The sequence below is a fragment of the Heterodontus francisci genome, chromosome 18, assembly GCF_036365525.1.
Source record: "Heterodontus francisci isolate sHetFra1 chromosome 18, sHetFra1.hap1, whole genome shotgun sequence".
NCBI classification, from domain to species: Eukaryota; Metazoa; Chordata; class Chondrichthyes; order Heterodontiformes; family Heterodontidae; genus Heterodontus; species Heterodontus francisci.
Window position 1 is genome coordinate 43,891,917 of NC_090388.1, and position 22,422 is coordinate 43,914,338.

The 22,422-nt window shown below is 42.4% G+C and overlaps 1 protein-coding gene across 1 annotated transcript in view; it reads left to right on the top strand.

Moving 5' to 3' along the window:
* Positions 1–1,138: 1,138 nt before the first annotated feature.
* kcnq1.2 (potassium voltage-gated channel, KQT-like subfamily, member 1.2) overlaps positions 1,139–22,422 on the top strand; it is a 1,015,894-nt gene continuing 994,610 nt past the window's right edge. Inside the window, exons 1-2 of the mRNA XM_068050636.1 lie at positions 1,139–1,219; positions 2,047–2,626. Of these exons, the coding sequence (XP_067906737.1) occupies positions 2,220–2,626 (407 nt within the window). The 5' untranslated portion in view covers positions 1,139–1,219; positions 2,047–2,219. The remainder of the gene's footprint in view (positions 1,220–2,046; positions 2,627–22,422) is intronic.

A 22,422-nucleotide genomic window follows, 5' to 3' on the forward strand; every position in this document is an offset into this window, starting at 1 on the left:
GTCGGCCATCCCCCCAATCATGTGACGGGGCGACATTGATGATGAGGTTAACGGCGTCTCCTGATGTTGGATTGCAGAAGTCCGTCCTTCCCCTTTCCCCCCAACAGTATCCACTTGCAAAGGTCCTTCCTTCCCCCCTAACAGTATCCACTTGCAGAGGTCCCTTCTTCCCTCACATCTGCAGATTGAGTTCAGTGGCAATGCCTGATGTGAAAAAAAATTCCACAAGATAACAACGGATAACTTACCTAATCCTTGCAGGCATCGATGACTCTCGCCTCGGTGGCGCCAGCTTTTCAAAGACGGGAAAGTGAAGGCACATGAGTGCCGCACGTCATGCATAAGATTGTGAACGCCTAGTTGGATCGCAGTGAATTAGATACAAATTCATGCAAAACATTATGTAACAGATTTAAATTACGATCCCATTGTGTCGCAGTGCAGGTGCCACCATGGAACTTCACAGCCTCCAAGAAAATTGGAAACCGGCATTACGGTGTCGGGTGCACCACCAGTGCACAATGGCAGCAGTGTGTACCATATACAAGATGCACTGCAGAAGCTCGCCACATGTCCTTTAACGGCACCATCCAAACCTGCAACGCCTACCACCTAGAAGGATAAAGTCTGCAGACGCACGGGAGCACCACCACATGCAAGTTCCCTTCTAAACCACAGACCATCCTGACTTGGAACTATATCGCCGTTCCTTCACTGTCACTGGATCAAAACCAGGAATTCCCTCCCTGGCAGCATTGTGGGCGTACCTACACCGGATGGACTGCAGCGATTCAAGAAGGCGGCTCACCACCACCTTCTCATGGACAATTAGGGATGGGCAATAAATGCTGACCATGTCAGCGACACCCACATCCCATGAAAATAATTTAAAAAAGTGTATCAAAGATTCCAAACCCAGTTAAAGGTATAGATGTGTTTTTCAAGCGTCACAATATTGAAGTACTGTAACTTTTAAAACCAAGAAGTCGGTGCAAATGGCAATGTAAGGTAGATTTGGAAGTTGCAACTTGTGTGTGGGGGTTACTCTGAACAAGTCAGAACCGTCTACTTCCGCTGATTGGAACTGAAGCATGTGCGCGCACTGTGGGGTGCGTTGCGCGTGATCGCGCCGCGTGCAGTCGGTAGAAACCGGCTGTGGCACCGCCAACTTCGGGTGCAGCCGCCTCCAGCTCCGGGTGCACTTCAACAGCCGCAACAGGTAAGAGCGGAGTTAAAAGCAAGAAATGCTGGAACCACTCAGCAGGTCTGGCAGCATCTGTGGAAAGAGAAGCAGAGTTAACGTTTTGGGTCACTGATCTGAAACGTTAACTCTGCTTCTCTTTCCACAGATGCTGCCAGACCTGCTGAGTGGTTCCGGCATTTCTTGTTTTTATTTCAGATTTCCAGCATCCGCAGTATTTTGCTTTTATTTTAGGTAATAGCGGAGCGTGTGCTGACAATCTGCTCAGGTATTGTTTCATTGAGAGAGTGAGAAGGCGATACATTCCTTCCAGCCCCGACTGAAAGCGGTTAACGTTTCAGCTGATGACAACCAAAGACGCCAGTCGTCGGGGTCCTGTTTGTGTATATATATTGAGAAAAAACATTGAGACGTGAGAATCTAAAATATGTACCAGCCCGTTTAACATAGAGGCGGTACTACTCGAAAAGAAGAATGGTCCTTTACATCATTTGGACACTTAAGCATTTGTTTTCCATTCAGCTCTCACTCTGATATTTGCAAACAAAAACGCGCGGAGTTTGTTTTATTTTCGGTTGTTCGTTAAAACGGCATCTACTTCAGTCTTCGCAAGACAAGTTCTTGAAATTGTGTGGGGTTTAATTATTTGATATTCATATTCACTTTGTCTTTTACTGGTGACTTAAATTTAGATGAGGGTTTTTCTAATTCCCGCTCCTGACGAAACAGCCCGTTTCCTTTCACTTCATGACATTTCTTTCAGTTGCTGGAAGCTGGCTTGCTTGTGTTGATCACTGACGAAAGAAGCAAGATTTGTTCTTTCATCTTTTTAATCTGGTTTCCAGGGCACTGAGCTGTGATTTGCTGGATTGCTCCGTCGGAACTCCAAGCCAGTCCTGCAATATTGTGTAACAGCAGACACGCACCCAGTGACCGCGGCGGGTATCCCGTGGGATGAATGGCTTCATTTCTTGCCTGAATTGAGAATTCCAACGGGAATCGACGTTAAAAGACTAGGATGTCGTACCTTAATGGTGCATCGGATGGATTCCCTATGTACAATCTCCAGGATCAAGTGCAAAGCTCAGGTTCCCAACTGTTGACCCTCAACGGGCACCGAAAATCTCCAACGTTTTTGGGAGTGGCAGAGGATGTGGCTGCTACTCGCTATTCTCCAGTTTCACTTGAGCAGGAAGACGTCGTGGTTAATAATGGATCAGGCATTTCTTGCAATCCGGAGGCGGACACACCAGATTCAACCCTTCCGATGAACAGTGAATCCATGGCCGGCGCGAAGACGCGCAAAAACAGCTCGTCGACTCGATTTTATCGTCCCTACATGACCAAGACGAGCATGCAGGGAGATGTGTACAACTTCTTAGAAAGACCGAGCGGCTGGAAGTGCTTTATGTATCATTTCGCTGTGTAAGTATTGACACTTTTTTGAAGAGAACATCCCTGTCTGGTTTGATACTCAATAGTCTAGGTACTGTTTGAGCAGTTGTTACCCAACACCGGTCCCATGCCAGTACATTATCATGTGCTCTGGGAATTCGTAGCAATAGTGGCAAATAAAGCACTTCTTAACGTTGAGTCATCGAAGAAGATCGACCATAGATATCATTCATTGTGAAACGTTTTAGATTTATGGGAGTAAATGTTCTAAATAACAAGTCAATGTTGGGTACCAGTCTCCCGCTCCCTCTCGCTTTTCAGCTAGAATGATGCATGAAACTTGATTCGATGTAAGCTTTAGTGCAAATAAATGTGTCTTTTGAAAATAAATGTAGGAATCCAATCGGAAAATAGTTTTCTTTGAAGATTACAATAGAATTAATTTTCCCACCAAAATAAAACGTTACTTGAGTCTTTCTCACTCTTATCCGATTGTGTTATGTTCAATATAGGCCTTTTCCTTCTCGCCTCCCTCTCCCAAAAGTTGTTTTTAAAGGTGTATACTTGCCAGCTAAGAGGAATCAATTCCTCTGGCAACCGAGTTTTCCACCCATTTTGATAAGATCGAAATTGCTCTACATTTCGTGACTGTAGATGGGGCGTAAATGTGTTCATTTTGAATAGTCTGTGAATTTGGCAACTCTCATTTCAGACCGAATTTCTATTTACTACCTTTTGTCTGAACTTTGGTCTGAAATGTACAATGGAGATTCCGCTCAATAACTTCAGTTTAGTTCTGAATTCACTTGCAGCCCCAGTGGGGCTTGTCACCTTGTCGCTCTGCCCATACCTTTTTAAAATAGTAGGCGTAGCCGTGAGTTAAAAAGTTTATTTATGCATATAAAATAACAACTTGCAGTAGTCTGCTGCTTTACCATGATGTGATTGTTGCCCCTTTCAGAGAGGGCAGGAGAATGTGGTAGGTAATTCATACAATCGCCCGTTACTGATATAATTAAAAAGATAATAATTAATTCTGAGCATGGTAGGCATAGGACACAGGCAACATTCCCTCTAAACTGCGCAGCAGTCCAGAACTTACTATGCAGGGGACATTTTAAGATGCGCACATGTGGGGCTGACCGGCAGCCTTAAAGGGGCTGCACAGTGCAACCAACGGGCCGCGCATAGCAAAGGGAAATTAGAGGGAACATTGCACACAAGTGTCCGTTCGTAGGAAATTCTGCCTTCTGGACTCTGACTTCTTGGATAATGAGCATAAGATCAAGTATTGGGGCAGAGCTAAAGTCCTAATCATTTTATAATCTCCTGGAGAGTAGGGAAACAACTTTTGTACATTTTTAAACTGGAAAATACTCCATAACACATCCATGAATATGTTTACAGTTTCCACATGGTGTTTGTTACGAATCAGATATTGAATTAACAATATTCACAAATGAAAAAATTGCCAAACATCACTTGATACTCTTTTGAGAAGACATACATACTATTTAGTGAAGTCCCCTCGACAAACATTGGCAACTGCTCACTGTTTAGGAGTCAACATAATTTGCCGATGATACCTGGAGTTTTTCTGCGTTTGAGGATACTGAAAGCTCTGCTTAACTGCAATGCAAGATAATGACTCTCAAGAACAAAGAACAGTACAGCACAGAAACAGGCCATTTGGCCCTCCAAGCCTGCGCCGATCTTGATGACTGCCTAAACTAAAACCTTCAGCACTTCCGGGGTCCGTATCCCTCCATTCCCATCCTATTCATGTATTTGTCAAGATGCCTCTTAAACGTCTCTATGGTACCTGCTTCCACCACCTCCCCCGGCAACAAGTTCCAGGCACTCACCACCCTCTGTGTAAAGAACTTGCCTCGCACATCCCCTCTAAACTTTGCCCCTCACACCTTAAACCTATGTCCCCTAGTAACTGACTGTTCCACCCTGGGAAAAAGCTTCTGACTATCCACTCTGTCTATGCCGCTTATAACTTTGTAAACCTCTATCATGTCGCCCCTCCACCTTCGTCGTTCCAGTGAAAACAATCCAAGTTTATCCAACCTCTCCTCACAGCTAATGCCTTCCAGACCAGGCAACATCCTGGTAAACCTCCTCTGTACCCTCTCCAAAGCCTCCACGTCCTTCTGGTAGTGTGGCGACCAGAATTGCACACAATATTCTAAGTGTGGTCTAACTAAAGTTCTGTACAGCTGCAGCATGACTTGCCAATTTTTATACTCTATGCCCCAACCGATGAAGGCAAGCATGCCGTATGCCTTCTTGACTACCTTATCCACCTGCGTTGCCACTTTCAGTGACCTGTGGACCTGTATGCCCAGATCTCTCTGCCTGTCAATACTCCTAAGGGTTCTGCCATTTACTGTATACTTCCCACCTGCATTAGACCTTCCAAAATGCATTACCTCACATTTGTCCGGATTAAACTCCATCTGCCATTTCTCCGCCCAAGTCTCCAACCGATCTGTATCCTCTGACAATCCTCATCACTGTCCACAACTCCACCAACCTTTGTGTCGTCTGCAAACTTACTAATCAGACCAGCTACATTTTCCTCCAAATCATTTATATATACTACAAACAGCAAAGGTCCCAGCACTGATCCCTACGGAACACCACTGGTCACATCCCTCCATTCAGAAAAGCACCCTTCCACTGCTACCCTCTGTCTTCTGTGACCGAGCCAGTTCTGTATCCATCTTGCCAGCTCCCCTCTGATCCCGTGTGACTTCACCTTTTGTACCAGTCTGCCATGAGGGACCTTGTCAAAGACTTGACTGAAGTCCATATAGGTAACATCCACTGCCCTTCTTCCATCAATCATCTTTGTCACTTCCTCAAAAAACTCAATCAAATTAGTGAGACACAACCTCCCCTTCACAAAGCCATGCTGTCTCTTGCTAATAAGTCCATTTGTTTCCAAATGGGAGTAAATCCTGTCCTGAAGAATCCTCTCTAATAATTTCCCTACCACTGACGTAAGGCTCACCGGCCTGTAATTTCCTGGATTATCCTTGAAACCCTTCTTAAACAAAGGAACAACATTGGCTATTCTCCAGTCCTCTGGGACCTCCCCTGTAGCCAATGAGGATGCAAAGATTTCTGTCAAGGCCCCAGCAATTTCTTCCCTTGCCTCCCTCAGTATTCTGGGGTAGATCCCATCAGGCCCTGGGGACTGAACTACCTTAATGCTTTGCAAGACACCCAACACCACCTCCTTTTTGATAATGAGGTGACTGAGACTATCTACACTCCCTTCTCTCGGCTCATTATCCACCAAGTCCTTCTCCTTGGTGAATACTGATGCAAAGTACTCATTTAGTACCTCGCCCATTTCCTCTGGCTCCACACATAGATTCCCTTCTCTGTCCTTGAGTGGGCTCACCCTTTCCCTGGTTACCCTCTTGCTCTTTACATACGTATAAAAAGCCTTGGGATTTTCCTTAATCCTGTTTGCCAATGACTTCTAATAACCCCTTTTTAGCCCTCCTGACTCCTTACTTAAGTTCCTTCCTACTGTCTTTATATTCCTCAAGGGATTCGTCTGTTCCTAGCCTTCCAGCCGTTACGAATGCTTCCTTTTTCTTTTTGATGAGGCTCACAATATCCCGCGTTATCCAAGGTTCCCGAAACTTGCCAAACTTATCTTTCTTCCTCACAGGAACATGCTGGTCCTGGATTCTAATCAATTGACGTTTGAAAGACTCCCACATGTCAGATGTTGATTTACCCTCATACAGCCGCCCCCAATCTAAATTCTTCAGTTCCTACCTAATATTGTTATAATTAGCCTTCCCCCAATTTAGCACCTTCATCCGAGGGCTACTCTTATCCTTATCCACCAGTACCTTAAAACTTATGGAATTATGGTCACTGTTCCCGAAATGCTCCCCTACTGAAACTTCGACCACCTGGCCGGGCTCATTCCCCAATACCAGGTCCTGTACGGCCCCATCCCTAGTTGGACTATCTACGTATTGTTTCAAGAAGCCCTCCTGGATGCTCCTTACAAATTCTGCCCCATCGAAGCCCCTAGCACTAAGTGAGTCCCAGTCAATATAGGGGAAGTTAAAATCACCCACCACTACAACCCTGTTACCTTTACATCTTTCCAAAATCTGTCTACGTATCTGCTCCTCTACCTCCCGCTGGCTGTTGGGAGGCCTGTAGTAAACCCCCAACATCGTGACTGCACCTTTCCTATTCTTGAGCTCCACCATATTGCCTTGCTGCATGACCCCTCCGAGGTGTCCTCCCGCAGTACAGCTGTGATATTCTCCTTAACCAGTAATGCAACTACCCCACCCCTTTTACATCCCCCTCTATCCCGCCTGAAGCTTCTAAATCCTGCAACATTTAGCCGCCAATCCTGTCCTTCCCTCAACCAAGTCTCTGTAATAGCAACAACATCATAGTTCCAAGTACTAATCAAGCTCCAAGTTCATCTGCCTTACCTGTTATACTTCTCGCATTGAAACAAATGCACTTCAGACCCAGTCCCGCTGTGCTCAGCAACATCTCCCTGCCTGCTCTTCCTCTTAGTCTTACTGGCCTTATTTACTAGTTCCCCCTCATTTATTTCACTTGCTGTCCTACTGCTCTGGTTCCCACCCCCTTGCCACACTAGTTTAAACCCTCCCGAGTGACGCTGGAAAACCTCGCAGCCAGGATATTTGTGCCCCTCCAGTTTAGATGCAACCCGTCCTTCTTGTACAGGTCCCATCTGTCCCTGAAGAGATCCCAATGGTCCAGATATCTGAAACCCTCCCTTCTACACAAGCTGTTCAGCCATATGTTTAGCTGCACTATCTTCCTATTTCTCGCCTCACTGGCACATGGCACAGGGAGTAATCCCGAGATTACACCCCTAGAGGTCCTGTCTTTTAACTTTGTACCGAACTCCCTAAACTCCCCCTGCAGGACCTCGTCACTCTTCCTGCCTATGTCGTTGGTAACAATGTGTACCACAACCTCTGGCTGTTCACCCTCCCCCTTCAGAATGCCCCCTGTCCGTTCAGAGACATCCTTGACCCTGGCACCAGGGAGGCAACATACCATCCTGGAGTCTCTTTCACATCCACAGAAGCGCCTAACGGTGCACCTGACTAAAGAGTCCCCTATAGCTATTGCTCTTCTGCGCTTTGTCCCTCCCTGCTGAACAACAGTGCCAGCTGTGGTGCCACTGCTCTGGCTGCTGCTGTTTTCTCCTGATAGGCCATCCCCCCAACAGTATCCAAACGGTATACTTGTTAGAGAGGGGGATAGCCACAGGGGATTACTGCACTGACTGCCTGCCCCTTCTAGCGGTCACCCATCTATCTGCCTGCACCTTGGGTGTAACCACTTCTCTAAAACTCCTGTCTATGACACTTTCTGCCACCTGCATGTTCCTAAGTGCATCCAGTTGCTGCTCCAACCGATCCATGCGGTCTGTGAGGAGCTGCAACTGGGTACACTTCCTGCAGATGTTGTCGTCCGGAACGCTGGAAGCATCACGGACCTCCCACATCTCACAGGTGAAGCACTTCACCCCTCTAACTGACATTTCGAGCACTATTTAATAAATAAAAATAAATACTTATTAAATCCTTACTAAATTGTTATAATTAACGATATGGTCCCTATTGCTAGATTCCTACTATAAATATTAAATGCTGACTAAATACAGTAATCTCCTCCCTCTGCTTTAGTTACTCTACTTATTAATTAGTTAATTAGGGTTTTAATCAATTTTTATCGATGGAGCATTAGAAATGCTACTACTTTATGATTTCATTTTGATCTTCTTTTGGAGGTATTAAGGCTGTGTATAGGAGAAGTTCTTGGGGGCTGCTGGAAAAGCACTCCAGACTGTTTGTTGTGTCCTGAGTTCTGGTGGAGTCTTAATGTTACCCACTTTGACTGCTTTATGACCCACAGATTGTTTTGACCAGATGTTTATTTTGGGAATAGCTGTGCTTTGCACAGTGGGAGAAGGCATCTTCTTATAGCTGTGATGCACTGAACCTATATGTTGAGTTTTGACCAAGATGAAAATATTGTGCCTGAAGCTGGAGGGGTGTGGGTATCTGTTGGGAAGATTGATGGTATAGTTTATGCTTACAATTTTTCGAATGTAGTTGGGAGGGAGATGTTTAATTTTAAGGTAGTGGAATGAGTCATATTAGATGAGTTGGAGTTTGCTTATTGTTGGAAAGAAATAATCTGCCTTCTGTGAGAAAGAGACTTAATTTAGGAATATCATTCTTATGTTAGATTTTAGTCCACCCTTGATGAATGCATCTGAGAGTTCCTCAATGTGCCTGATTGAGGAAAAGCTGCGTGATTTTCAAGGAGAAACAGACCTATTTCTAGGTTGACAATATTATTGTTAACGGAGTCCTGTACCATTTTTGATGTGTAGATCTTAGGCTGGTAGTGACTGTCCACTTATGCCACGTCTGGGCCACTGAAAAATGCCTTCTCCATCCCCCTGCCCCCCGCCACCCCCCCCACCCCACTTCAGCTGAAACAGCTGCTTTATTGGCACCATAATTGAGGTGGGTACCTTACCACAATATACAAATACCTCTGAGCATAGGATTTGGTATGAGGTCAGGGTTGCAATCATGGGACAAGGAGAAGTTCCACATCGAACATCTCTACCCCTGAAATAGCCTCCCTGCAAATTTCAGTACTCTAATCTCTGTCTTTACCCTTCAGTGCTCTGTTTGGCTATACTAACAGGCTCACAGAGTATGAGCTGAACACGTGTCTCATTGAGTTGCTCATTGTTTAAATCCAGCGGCAAATCTGGCTTCCCAAGTTTGTATGTTTTACAAGCACTTGTGAGGCTACAAAATGATCAGCATGTTTGTCTGAGTGCTTGAGTGTCATACTCCTGATCAACTAAGCACAGTCTCACATTCTTTGGAACTGAACATTGCTTGACACTGCTCCTCTTAATCTGTTAAATTTTTCTCCCGTTGTATTTATAAGGGGGTGGAATTTTCTTGCTTTTTTATATTTCTGGTACGGTGGGAATGGATCCTGCTGTGTGCTGGTGCTATATTTTAAGACTTCTGGGTTGTTGGGGAGAAGGAAGAAAGATGAAAAGTAGTTGTGCTGGAATCCATAGGCTCAACAACTTGTGGGGCTGTTTAAGAATTATTTTGGTTGAGTTAGTTGCTTGAACATGAGCTCATCAAACTTCATGGCAACTGTCATTCCCCCCTACCAGCATATCTATATATGTGAGATGAGCCCTATTAATGAAAGTGCTCATCTTAATTTTTTTTAAAGTCTACCAGAGCAACTAATCACCTAATGACAAACAAAATAGACAAGAGTGAATACCATCTGCCGCAGCCAATGCATTAGGTGAAAGAGAATGAAGATTCATCAGCTACCTGCTCCAAATGGATTTCATAATTATCTGGCATATTTGTTGTACTACAGTAATTGACAAATCAATAATTTCCTTTTGATCAGCACTTCCAGAAAACTATTAATTAATTATCTTTTCCTTTCCATTTCTTTTATTCTTTACAGTTCCAGCTTGCTCCCCATTACTCTTACTGTCACAATTCTGAAAAAATATTTTATCGCTGTACTTGCCATTCTTATCTGTGTTCACCTCTAGTTCCCTCTTTGCACTAGAGCATTTTTGGGCTAATTTCAGCATGGGTTTTGCCCTATTACTGGCCTGTAAGCTTTTTGTAGATGGCTTTTCAGCACATTGAAGCTACCAGATGTGAGACATTTATTATAGTGAGCAAAAATAAAAACTTGGCCGGAATTTTACTTTCATCGGATGGGAGACGTCCACCGACTGAAAAGTCGGTGGCGAGCCTGTCTCCGTCTGGCCTGGGGTTCCAGACTGCATTTTACGGCCCCCGGGCCCTTAATTGGTCTGAGGTAGGAGTTCCACCTCATTGCAGGAAGTCCCACCTAATGGAGCTGCTGGCCAATCAGTGGGCTGGCAACTCTTTGTCCCAGCAGCGTCACTGGGAGCAGTGGCCGCTGTTGGGACTGCAACCCAGTTTCAACAAGAACAGGAAGGATGCCCTGAGAAAAGGAAAGTTTTTGGGGCCTCGCCGGGATAATTGGTTGGGCCCTGGCGAGGCAACGGTGGTTGATTGGAGGGGCGTATTGGGTGTTGGGGGTCGTTGGGGCATTGTGGTCAGCCTTCCGTCAGGCACAGGGTGCCTGACCATGAGGCCCCCCCCTCCCCCCTAGGCCATCAGAAAGCTGCCTGCTTTTGTCAGGCCACTTGACCAGCCAAGGGTAAAATCTCCGTGGCGGTGGGTGGAAGCCCTTAAGTGGCTGTTAACTGGCCACTTAAGGGCCTTGATTGGCCTGGGGTGGGCGGGCAGCTTTTCACTGCGGCCGCCCCACGTAAAATGGTGGCGGAGGCGGGAGCGGATCAGGAACGGCCCCCTGAGTCTCCAACTCCATTTTACACCCCAACCCGCTCTTTGGGGGGAGGTAAAATTCCGGCTCTTGTGTTTTATATAGAAAACATGGTAAATATGATGAAATGAAGGCTATAATGTGGGGACTCACAAAAATGAGTACCTGCAACAATTGACTGAACATGAAAAGTATCATCATGAAGAGAAGCAGTTGAAAAAGCAAATTAAAATAGTGGTCCAGAGGGATGAATCAGTAGAACACAACTTTAAATGGCTGTTTTGGTTGCTCTACTCAGCATTCTGATTCAGTGCCATCACCATATAAGATGCTGGAGGCAGTGGAAAAGAGTTGGAGAAGACAAAAGATTCCTTGTTTCAGATCACTATGCCAGGAAGTTGAGTTCAGATAAGGAACCATAATCTGCACTTTTTAGAAAAAAAAGTGGCATAATAAAATCTAAAGTTTTAAAAAACGAAATTGATGAGGTGACTGTAGAAAGGTATTTTGTGGAAAGCCAGAATAAAAAGAACCAGTAGACACAAGGAGAAGGAACTGCAAATAAACTTAGATGAAGAAATAAATTTGTCGTGTATTGAATCATAGAATCATTGAATAAACTGCTACTTAGTGTTGTAAAAACACTGATGCAGTCCAAGCAATCAAAAGGAAATGCAGAAAAGATTAGAAGTTTTTTTTGCAGGGAGTTGTTTGAGCATGGAATACCACACCACAGGCAGTAATTGAGGGAGAGATCATGGCATCTTTAAGAGAAGAATTGATAGACATTTAAATCACAAGATGAGAAAAACCTGTGGGAAGATAACATTGTAGTAAGATTAATTTTGGATTGCTCCAGCAAAGAGCCTGTGTAGAAAAAATAGGACACATGGCCACCTTCTGTGCTGTAAACTCCTTATTCTCTGGAATAAAGGCAGAGTGTTCTGCATGTATTTTTAAACCTGCAGATTACATAAACAAAAGCAAACACGCACTCACGGATTTTTCATTTTGGTGATGGTAATTTCTTTCCATTTGTGAGCCTAGGCCTGAATGGTGTCCAAATCCTGCTGTAGGCTGATATAGGCAACTTCATTATCAGTGGAAGCAGAAAACTGTGGATTTGTAAACAAATAGCGCCAATACTGACCATACACCATACGGAAGAACATTGATGAAGCAGCTGGCGATCGGCCAAAGATACCCGAAGGAACACCTTGTTTGAATGATCTGGGGTTGTGATGATTGCCTCCAACGACCACTACTACTTTTCTTCGTGTTCGTTATGACTCCAGCCTCAAAAGCATTTTTCCTTCGGCACACAGTGACCTCAGTTGTTGCTCAAGTTCCTTGGTGCCATATTCATAAGCTGTGTTGGTGTTGAGAACAGCTACTCTTGCCTCATGCACAGTGCTTTTTTCTTTTGCTTCCTGAAGATGTTCTTTACTGGTAAAGATAATGGAGTCAAAGGGGAATGTGGAGAAAATCTCTCCCTTTTGGAGATGACTCCTGAGAGATTCGGAAACAAGAAATACAACAAAGTAGGAGAATATATTTGGAGGGAAAGAGAGGCTAAATGTACTTGAATGGAGGCTGTAGAGAGTAAAGAAAAAGGCTTGTGGTATCAGGAAAGGTGAAAAATATGGGTACCCACCTTTGCATACAATTATACTGTAGTATATTTCAGGTGGTATAGTTCAGGTTAGCAACACCTCCAGAGAGGAAAATTGCAAGACATCAGGATAATTTTCTTCAGAATTGTTTTTTTATATCGGTAAAGCTGAAGTGTGCAATTCTTTTTGGGGAACATAAGTAACTTGCACTCTGACATGAAAATTGGAAGGTTTGCTCCAAACCAACACTGCCACTATAAATTGCATTCATGTTGCATGAAAATGCACTGACAAAGAGGGATTTGAACTGGCAGTAAGTGTGGCTGTCTGCATGCTTTACCAATTTTTAATACTTAGATGTCTTGGTGTTTTCCAGAAGACTGCATATAGCCACCATAAGCAGACTGACAATAGGAAGTCCTCTGCCAGTGTTTAAGAGCTACCCAAATTCTAAATAAATGATCAACATCTTCAGCTTAGTTTATTGCAGGAGTTGATGACAGAGGCATTTTGCCACCACCCAGCAAGAATCTTTCTTTTCTCAGTCTTACTTTCTCTAAGGCACAAAGGCATACTTTGCACAACAGTAGCATGACACTGAATATATTGGCATCTCACTCTGTTAGAGGTAATTCTGTCACACAACTATTTAACATCTTGCATTTCTATTCCTCCTGGCTTCTTCTGCAGATATGCTTCATCATCTGGTTTCAACCAAGATTCAAGCACTTCACAGGAGGTTGCATCACACATTCTACCTGACAAGCATCATCAGATCCAGGCACCCCAATGCATTTATATAACAAGCACCCATCGGAAGTGAGTAGGAGCAATTAGGGGTGGCAGCCGAGGAGCAGCAATCATCTTAGGATCATGGCCAGACAGTTTCCTTTGGGTATCTGCAAAGGATTGGCACCATAATGGACTTGTCTTCAAAAGAGAAATGATCAGTAAGCAAAAGGAATTCATGTTATCTTTTGAGACTGTACTGAACACACTGCAAAGCCTTTCATATTGTGCTGCAGTGACCATAAGTGTCTCTGCATTTACATAATGCACCAAATTGACACCATTTCTACTGTGCAGCAAGTGCAAACCATACTCTACCAGCTGCAATTCTTTCCATAGGGACCACATCAAACTTAACATGTCATCCAAAAAAATTTTAAAATTATGCCATTTTTGGTCTGGATTAATCATTCTTAAAAGGACATTGTGAAGATTTTGACCAGAATTTATTAACTGTATTCTTTATGAATGAGTGTGGTTCAGCATGCCTTTCATTGTCAGACATTCCTTTTTATGAATAAAATAAAAAGAACTAGAAATCTGATCAGATCAGCAAATATCTGAAAGGAAAATTACAGATTATGACTTCTTGGGTGCATTCTCCTCAAACTACCTTTTATTGATTATAGAAAATACAACACATTGAAGCAAAAATAATTTGATTTTCAGAATTCCAATCTTTGAACTAGGAGAGTAATTTTCAACTGAATATAAATGCTGAAATTAACAGTGAAATAAAATAATGAATAACATTACCATCTATATATGGTCTTCCACCAAATTTATATTCATAGCTGCCCACTTACCCCCTCATTGCTCTCTCCCTGTCATAGTTGATGCCTTATTCATCAACTTAAACCTCTGCTCTTTCTCCCATTCTGTTGTTTCTTTATATGCAACTCCCAATTCTAATTTGGCTCCATCTACTTCCTTCAGATTAAATCGTCGTAGGAAATTAGTTGGGTAAAGTCAAACTAGTGGAGCAATAAGAGATTAAATTTATTATGAAGAAGTGAAAAGTGTTGCATGTGGATAGAGAAAAACACAGGTGATATTCACATTCCATGAATAGTGTTTTTGAAAAGCTAACGTTGAAAGGGATGTGAGCAGACTCGGTATTTACCTTATCCAACCTCAACAGAGGAGCAACCAACAAAGCAAATAGAGAATATTAAAATTGTGCAGTGCTCTGGTCAGGTTGTAACTTGTGTATGTCACATTTTTGCCAATTATAGACAAAAGGAAATATTCAAGACCGAGAGAATCTACATAAAAAAAACCTGTGAAGTTAATTCCTAGTATATGAAGAAAGGCTGGGGAAATTGGACTCTTCAGCTTTTGTACTGGAAACAGGAAATTCAGTTTTATATTTGTTTTTAATTGGTTGCATTGATAGTGAATGTACTAAATGTAGTGAATATAGGTTTTTAGGATGGTGTTCAGTAATTCTCTCAGGTGGCATGTTACAAAATTTAAGCATTTGGAATAAGAGGATTTGTTGTCGCATGTATAGGAAGTTGATCGAGGGACAAAAAACAAAAGGATTAGTTTTAAAAGATGATGCTCAAATTGGTGAGTGGTTGTAAATATTGTACCCCAACTGGGTCCAATTTTGTTGAACGTTTAGACTGGTGTATCGGAAGCAAGATTTTAATATTTGCTGACTACACAGAAGTCAGAGCACAAGTGAAGCAGAGCACAAGAAAAATGACAGGAGTAAGCCATACGGCCCCTCGAGCCTGCTGCACCATTCAGTAAGATCATGGCTGAACTTGTACATCAACTCCATTTTCCCACCCTTTCCCCATATCCCTTGGTTCCCTTAGTGCCCAAAACTCCATTGATCTCTGTCTTAAATATACTCATCAACTGAGCATCCACAGCCCTCTGAGGTGGAGAATTCCAAGGATTCTCTGAGTGAAGAAATTTCTCTTCCTCTCAGTCCTAAATGGCCAACCTCTTATCCTGAGACTATGACCCCTTATCCTGAGACTACAACCCTTAGTTCTATACTCTCCAGCCAAGGGAAACAACCTCTCAGCATCTACCTTGTCAAGCCCTCTAAGAATTCTATACGTTTTGATGACATCAACACTCATTTTTCTAAACTCCAGAGAATGTAGGCCCATTCTACTCAATCTCTCCTCATAGGACAACCCTCTCACGCCAGGAATCAATCTAATAAACCTCTGTTGCACTCCCTCCTAGGCAAATATATTTTTCCTTGGATTAGGAGACCAAAATTGTTCACAGTATTCCAGATGTGGTCTCACCAAAGCCCTATCGAATTGCAGCAGGATTTCTTTACTCTTATACTCCAATCCCCTTGCAATAAAGGCTAACATTTCATTTGCCTTACTAATTGTTTGCTCTATTTGCATGTTAACTTTCTGTGATTCATGTACAAGGACACCCAAATCCCTTTGAATATCAATATTTACTAGTGTCTCTCACTTTTCTAAAAAAAATTAATTATTTTCCATTTTTCCGACCAAAGTAAATAATTTCCCAGTTCCCCACATCTGCCAGATCACCTAACTGGTCTATATCCCTTTGTAGCCTCTTTGCATCCTTTTCACAGCTTACCTTCCCACATAGCTTTGTTCATCAGCAAATATTATATATTACAATTGTTTCCCTAATTTACATCATTTATATAGATTATAAGTAGCTGAAGCCCAAGAACTGATCTTTGCGGCACTCCACTAGTTACAACCTGCCAACTTGAAAATTACCCATTTATTCCTACTTTCTGTTTTCTGTCCATTGACCAAGTCTCGATCCATGCTGATATATTACTCAAATCCCAATGAGCCTTAATCTTGTGTAACAACCTGTTACGTGGCATCATATCGAATGCCTTCTGAAAATACAAATATACTATATATCCACTGGTTTTCGTCTTCCTTATCTACCCTGCTAGTTACATCCTAAAAAAACTTTAATAGATTCATCAAATATGATTTCCCTTTCATAAAATCTGCCTCATCATATTGTGATTTTCGAATTGCGATATTATCGTTGCCACGTCTCCTCTAAGACACAAAAACCTAACAGGAAAGGTGAATCAACCGTGGCTAACAAAAGTCATTAAAGATTGCATTAGATCAAAGGAAGTGGCTTATATGGTCGCCAGAAAAATTGGTAAACCTGGGGATTGGGAACAATTTAGAATCCAGCAAAGGAGGAGCAAGAAACTGATAAAGAAAGGGAAAGGAGAATATGAATTCAAGCTAGCAAGAAACATAAAGGTGGACTGTAAAAACTTCTTTAGGTATGTGAAAAGGAAAAGATTAGCAAGGACAAATATGGGACCATTACAGGTGGAGATAGGAGATTTGTGGTGGAGAATGGCACATAGACTAAACAATTTGTGTCTGTCTTCACTGAGGAAGATACAGAAAATCTCCCAGAAATAGTAGGGAACCAAGGGACTTGTAAAAATGAGGAACTGAAAGAAATTAGTATCAATAAAGAGATAGTACTTGAAAAATTAATTGGAATGGAAGTTGATAAATCCCTTAGACTTACATCCCAGAGTATTGAAGGAGGTGGATGCATTGGTGGTTCTTTCAAAATTCTATAGATTCTGGAAAGGTTCCTGCAGATTGGAAGGTAGCAAATGTAACCCCACTATTTAAGAAGGCAGCGAGAGAGAAAACGGAGAACTACAGACCTGTTAGTTTGACGTCAGCAGTAGGGAAAATGTTAGAATCTATTATAAAGGATGTGATAACTGCACACTTGGAAAATAATGATATGATTTGGCAGAGTCAACACGGATTTATGAAAGGGAAATCATGTTTGACAAACCTGTTGGAGTTTTTTGAGGATGTTACTTGTAGCATAAAGAAGAACGAGTGTATGTGGTGTATTTGGATTTTCAGAAGGCTTTTGATAAGATTAAACAAAACCAAAATTAGAGCACATGGGATTGGGGATAATATACTAGTACGGATTGAGAATTGGTTAATGGACAGAAAGCAGAGAGCAGGAATAAACGCCTCATTCTCATGCTGTTACTAGTGGGGTACCGCAAGGATCAGTGCTTGGGCCACCATTGTTCACAATCTATATAAATGATTTGGATGCGTGGACCAAACGTAATATTTTCAAATTTGCCGATGACACAAAACTAGGTGGGAATGTAAATTTTGAGGAAGATGCAAGGAGGCTTCAAGGGGACTTGGACAGGCTAAGTGAATGCTCAAGAACGTGGCAGATGGAATACAATGTGAATAAGTGTGACGTTATCCATTTTGGTAGAAAAAACAGAAAGGCAGAGTATTTCTTAGGTGGTGTGAGATTGGAAGTGTCGATGTCCAAAGGGATCTGGATCTTGTTCATGAATCTTGCTCATGAATCACTAAAAGTTAGTATGCAGGTGCAGCAAGCAGTTGGCAAGGCAAATGGTATGTTGGCCTACATTGCAAGGGATTTGAGTACAGGAGTAAAGATGTCTTGCTGCAATTGTATATAGCGCCTTGGTGAGGCCTCACCTGGAGTATTGCGTACAGTTTTGGTCGTCTTATCTAAGGAAGGATATACTTGCCATAGAGAGAGTGCAACAGAGGTTCACCAGACTAATCCCTGGGATGGCAGGAATGTTTTATGAGGAGAGATTGCAGTAACTGGGCCTGTATTCCCTAGCGTTTCGAAGAATGAGAGGCGATCTCATTGAAACTTACAAAATTCTTACAGGGTGTGACAGGGTAGATGTGGATAGGATGTTTCCTCTGGCTGGTGAGTCTAGAACCAGGGGACACAGTCTCAGAATAAGGAGTAGGCCATTTAAGTCTGAGATGAGGAGGAATTTCTTTACTCAGAGGGTGGTGAATCTTTGGAATTCTCTACTCCAGAAGACTGCAGAAGCTCAGTCATTGAGCATGTTCAAGACAGAAATCAATAGATTTCTGAATACCACCGACATTAAGGGATATAGGGAAAATGGGGAAAAATGGCGTGGAGGTAGATGACCAGCCATTGAGCAGGCTCGATGGGCTGAATGGCCTACTCCTTCTATTTCCTATGCTCGTATCATGTCCTCCAGGCTATAAAATACGTCAGGCAGATGGGCAGGGTAGTGGAAAGGTGGCAGATGCAATTTATGCAGAAAATTGAGAATTTTGGGAAGTAAAATGTGGAAGTATAACCCAGTAGAAAGATATTCAGGGTATGGGTGAACAGAGACCTACAAGTGATTACAAGTACATCATTTAATCAAAGTGCGAGTACAAGGACAATAGCGTTTGGGGTCATAAAGTACAAGAGGAAAGATGCAATATTAAATACAATTACTAGGCTTATGGTTGCAGTCATGTGCAGTTTTAGCTGCCCCATTATAGACACATTAAAGTCATACAATGTAGGTTCACTCGGATGATACCAGGATTAAGAAACTACATTTATGAGGAGTGTCTTGAGAATTGGGACTAATTCCACTGGAGTAGCAAAAAGTGAAAGCTAAAGAAAAATTTCATAGAATTAAAATTAATGAAATTAAAAATTTTGAGGATAAATAGGGAAAGACTATTTCCTCTGGTTGGCCTTCCCATGATGAGGGATCATCAATTTAAAATGATCACTGAGAGAATGAGGAGAGAGATTAGAGGGAGAATTATTTATGCTGGGAGCTATTAGAACACGGGATGCTATGCAACAGGGAATAGTTGAAGAAGAATCCTTTGCACTCACTGCTTTTACTAACAAATGCACAAAACGTTATAGTACACATGTATACACCATGCAAATGTGTTGAGATCATGTTCCTAAAAATGATGTCTGGTTGTACTCATTTTTAATTTACTATTCAGAAAAGCAATTAGCCATATCTGGATCTCAGTTATGCACATATGGTAAACATATTGGACAATACTGGGTAGTTAACCAACTTATATAGACATTTTCACTGTAAGCTTTAGTCTGAATGATGTCCTGCAGCATGATCATTTTTGAGTGGATGGGAGAATATAGTGGACTGCTCATTGATCTCCACTCTAATACTATAGAAAAGGGTTATATTCTTGTGGTGCACTAATCGATTCATGTCATATAATTAGTTGCTCATCTCAGCTCATGGGAAATGTGGGTTTACTTTTACAATTTGCCTTTTTGCTATTTTGGCAGGAAACTTGTATTCTAATAGCCTTGAAAGAAGGTGACTAAGAAAAGGCTTAGTAGAAAGATGCAAAATAAATCTGAAACACTACTTCAATTTAAAGTGTGGCATAGCTTCAAACTGGAAGAAGGTCTGATGTCAAAAAGCATAGTGATGAACATTTGGAATGCCTTCAGGGTGCGGTTTCCAAATGTTAGTGATAGTGAGAGCAAATTCTTGGAAACATTTGCAATTGGGTTACAGTTACACAACAACTAGCATTAGTGCAGAATGGTTTTGTTTTTTCCCCAATAAACACTGTAAATAATGCAAATTCAAAGTCAGGGCTCCGCCTGATTCTGGAACAAAGTAAATAAGACTCTCCTTTGGGAAAATTACAGACGTAGTGTCATTGCAGCCTTTAATGCTCCGACTTAGGGGAGAAAGGAAGCAGCTGACTATGGATTTTCTTTGGATGGATGAGTTAGGATGGGCCAATGTGTATTCTTGATGTGTAGCTATCGAGTGATTGATAAATGATCCTTCTTTCACTGTTCTCCAACCTGGCTCTGCTGCAATCTTTCATATCTTTCTCTACGTTATGGATATCATTACTCATCTGAGATTTCCTCTTCTCATCCTAATCTCCAAATGCACCATGCTAAAATCTCTCCATCTCTGTACTGTCACAGTGTTGAAATCTAATTACATGGTGTCATAATTTAACTTATTCTTCCACAGGACTTTTCAAACTGTGGGACTACTTAACTTTATCTTTTTTCTTTTCTCCTATAATTTACAGGCTTTTAAAAACAAGCTTGGACTTAATCTACTATCCATTTTCTTCAGCCATGGTGATGTGCACTATTGAATTTCTGAACAATACCTGTTCACACATAGAATATGTGCTTTAAAACCCATTTTCTCACTCTGTATCCTCTCCTGAAGAACTCCACCATCACCCACCCCCGACCATTGCACACAATCTTCACCAGATAACACGACATGCTGGAAGTCAGCTCACAGACCTTGCCCTGACTGATGTATAGTTGACTGCTGAGATTTGCGCAGAAACATATGAGGGTAAATGTAATTCCCAACTTCTCCCTCCTTTTTATTTCCCACAATTTGCTGCCTATCTTAAAACAGCACAAATATGATCACGAAAGCTGTTGAAAATCATATGAATAAAACTTGTGTATTACAATTTCCTAGTGCTCCAAAGTACTGGAATATTGTGTTCCCTACTTTAATATCTGCTTGTAAATATATACTAATGTAATATGCCCTGCAACATACAGTGTATCTAGTGTATTGTGTTAAATTGAAATTATAGATTTTTATATGCATGTGTTCTGTGGCAGCTGCTCCTCTTGATGTTGCTGAGATTCTCCTGGAAGGAAATAAAAAGTAAATAAATCTGATTAAGTTTAGTTTCAGGTTTAGTAGCATATTATATTTATGCCTTCTGAAGTGATGGAAGAATGCATTGAGTGTGCCACAGATTCTCCAGTGAGGGATTTACTGGATTCTGAGATAATTCTTAGTTAATCTCTGGGTGCTGTAAACAGAAAAATGTCAAAATCAGTTTCCAAACAATTTGAAGAATTTACACTAAAATTGCAATCAATTTACAGGAACCAATGAGATCTAATATGAGGACTATCCTGGCCAACCTGCCCAGAAGCTCAAGGGCCTCCTCCTTGTCAAAGAGAGTGAAGCTCCTCGGGCTTGGGATCCTTCTTGAAGTATTCCTCTGTCTTGTATACAGTCATCTCCTTCAAGAGGAAGCCCCAGACTGTGAAAGAAGGTGTTGTTGACAATGCTATCAATTGCCACTTAAACGGCAATAACATGCTCACCGATGCTCAGTTTGGGTTTCGCCAAGGCCACTCGGCTCCTGACCTCATTGCAGCCTTGGTTCAAACATGGACAAAGGAGTTAAATTGAAGAGTTGAGGTGTGAGTGATTGCCCTGGATATCAAGGCAGCATTTGACTGAGTATGGCATCAAGGAGCCCTAGCCAAACTGAAGTCAATGGGAATCAAGGGAAAAAGTCTCCATTCGTTGGAGTCATACCAAGCACAAAAGAAGATGGTTGTGGCAGTTGGAGACCAATCATCTCAACCCCAGGACATTACTCCAGGAGTTCCTCAGGGTAGTGTCCTAGGCAGAAAACATCTTCAGTGCTTCCTCAATGACCTTCCCTCCATCATTAGGTCAGAAGTGGGGATGTTCACTGATGAATGTACAATGTTCAGCAGCATTTGCAACTCCTCAGATACTGAAATAGTCTGTGTCCATACGCAGCAAGATCTGGACAACATTGCGGCTTGGGCTGATAAGTGGCAAGTAACATTCGTGCCACACAAGTGCCAGGCAATGACCATCTCCATTGAGAGAATCTAACCATCTCCCCTTGACATTCAATGGCATTACCATCACTGAATCCCCACTGTCAACATCCTGGTGGTTATCATTGATCAGAAACTGAACTGGAGCAGCCACATAAATACTGTGGCTACAAGAGCAGGTTAGAGACTGGGAATTCTGCAGCAAGTAACCCACCTCCTGACTCCCCAAAGCCTGTCCACCATCTACAAGGCACAAGTCAGGAGTGTGATGGAATACTCTCCACTTGCCTGGATGAGTGCAGCTCCAACAACAACACTCAAGAAGCTCTACACCATCCAGGAAAAAGCAGCCTGCTTGATAGGCACCCCATCTACCACCTTAAACTTTCTCCCTCCACCACTAATGCACTGTGATAGCAGTTTGTACCATATACAAGATGCAGTGCAACAATTCACCACACCTCCTTCGACAGTACCTTCCAAACCCGTGACCTCTTCCACCTGGAAGGATAAGGACAGCAGACGGATGGGAACACCATCACCTGCAAG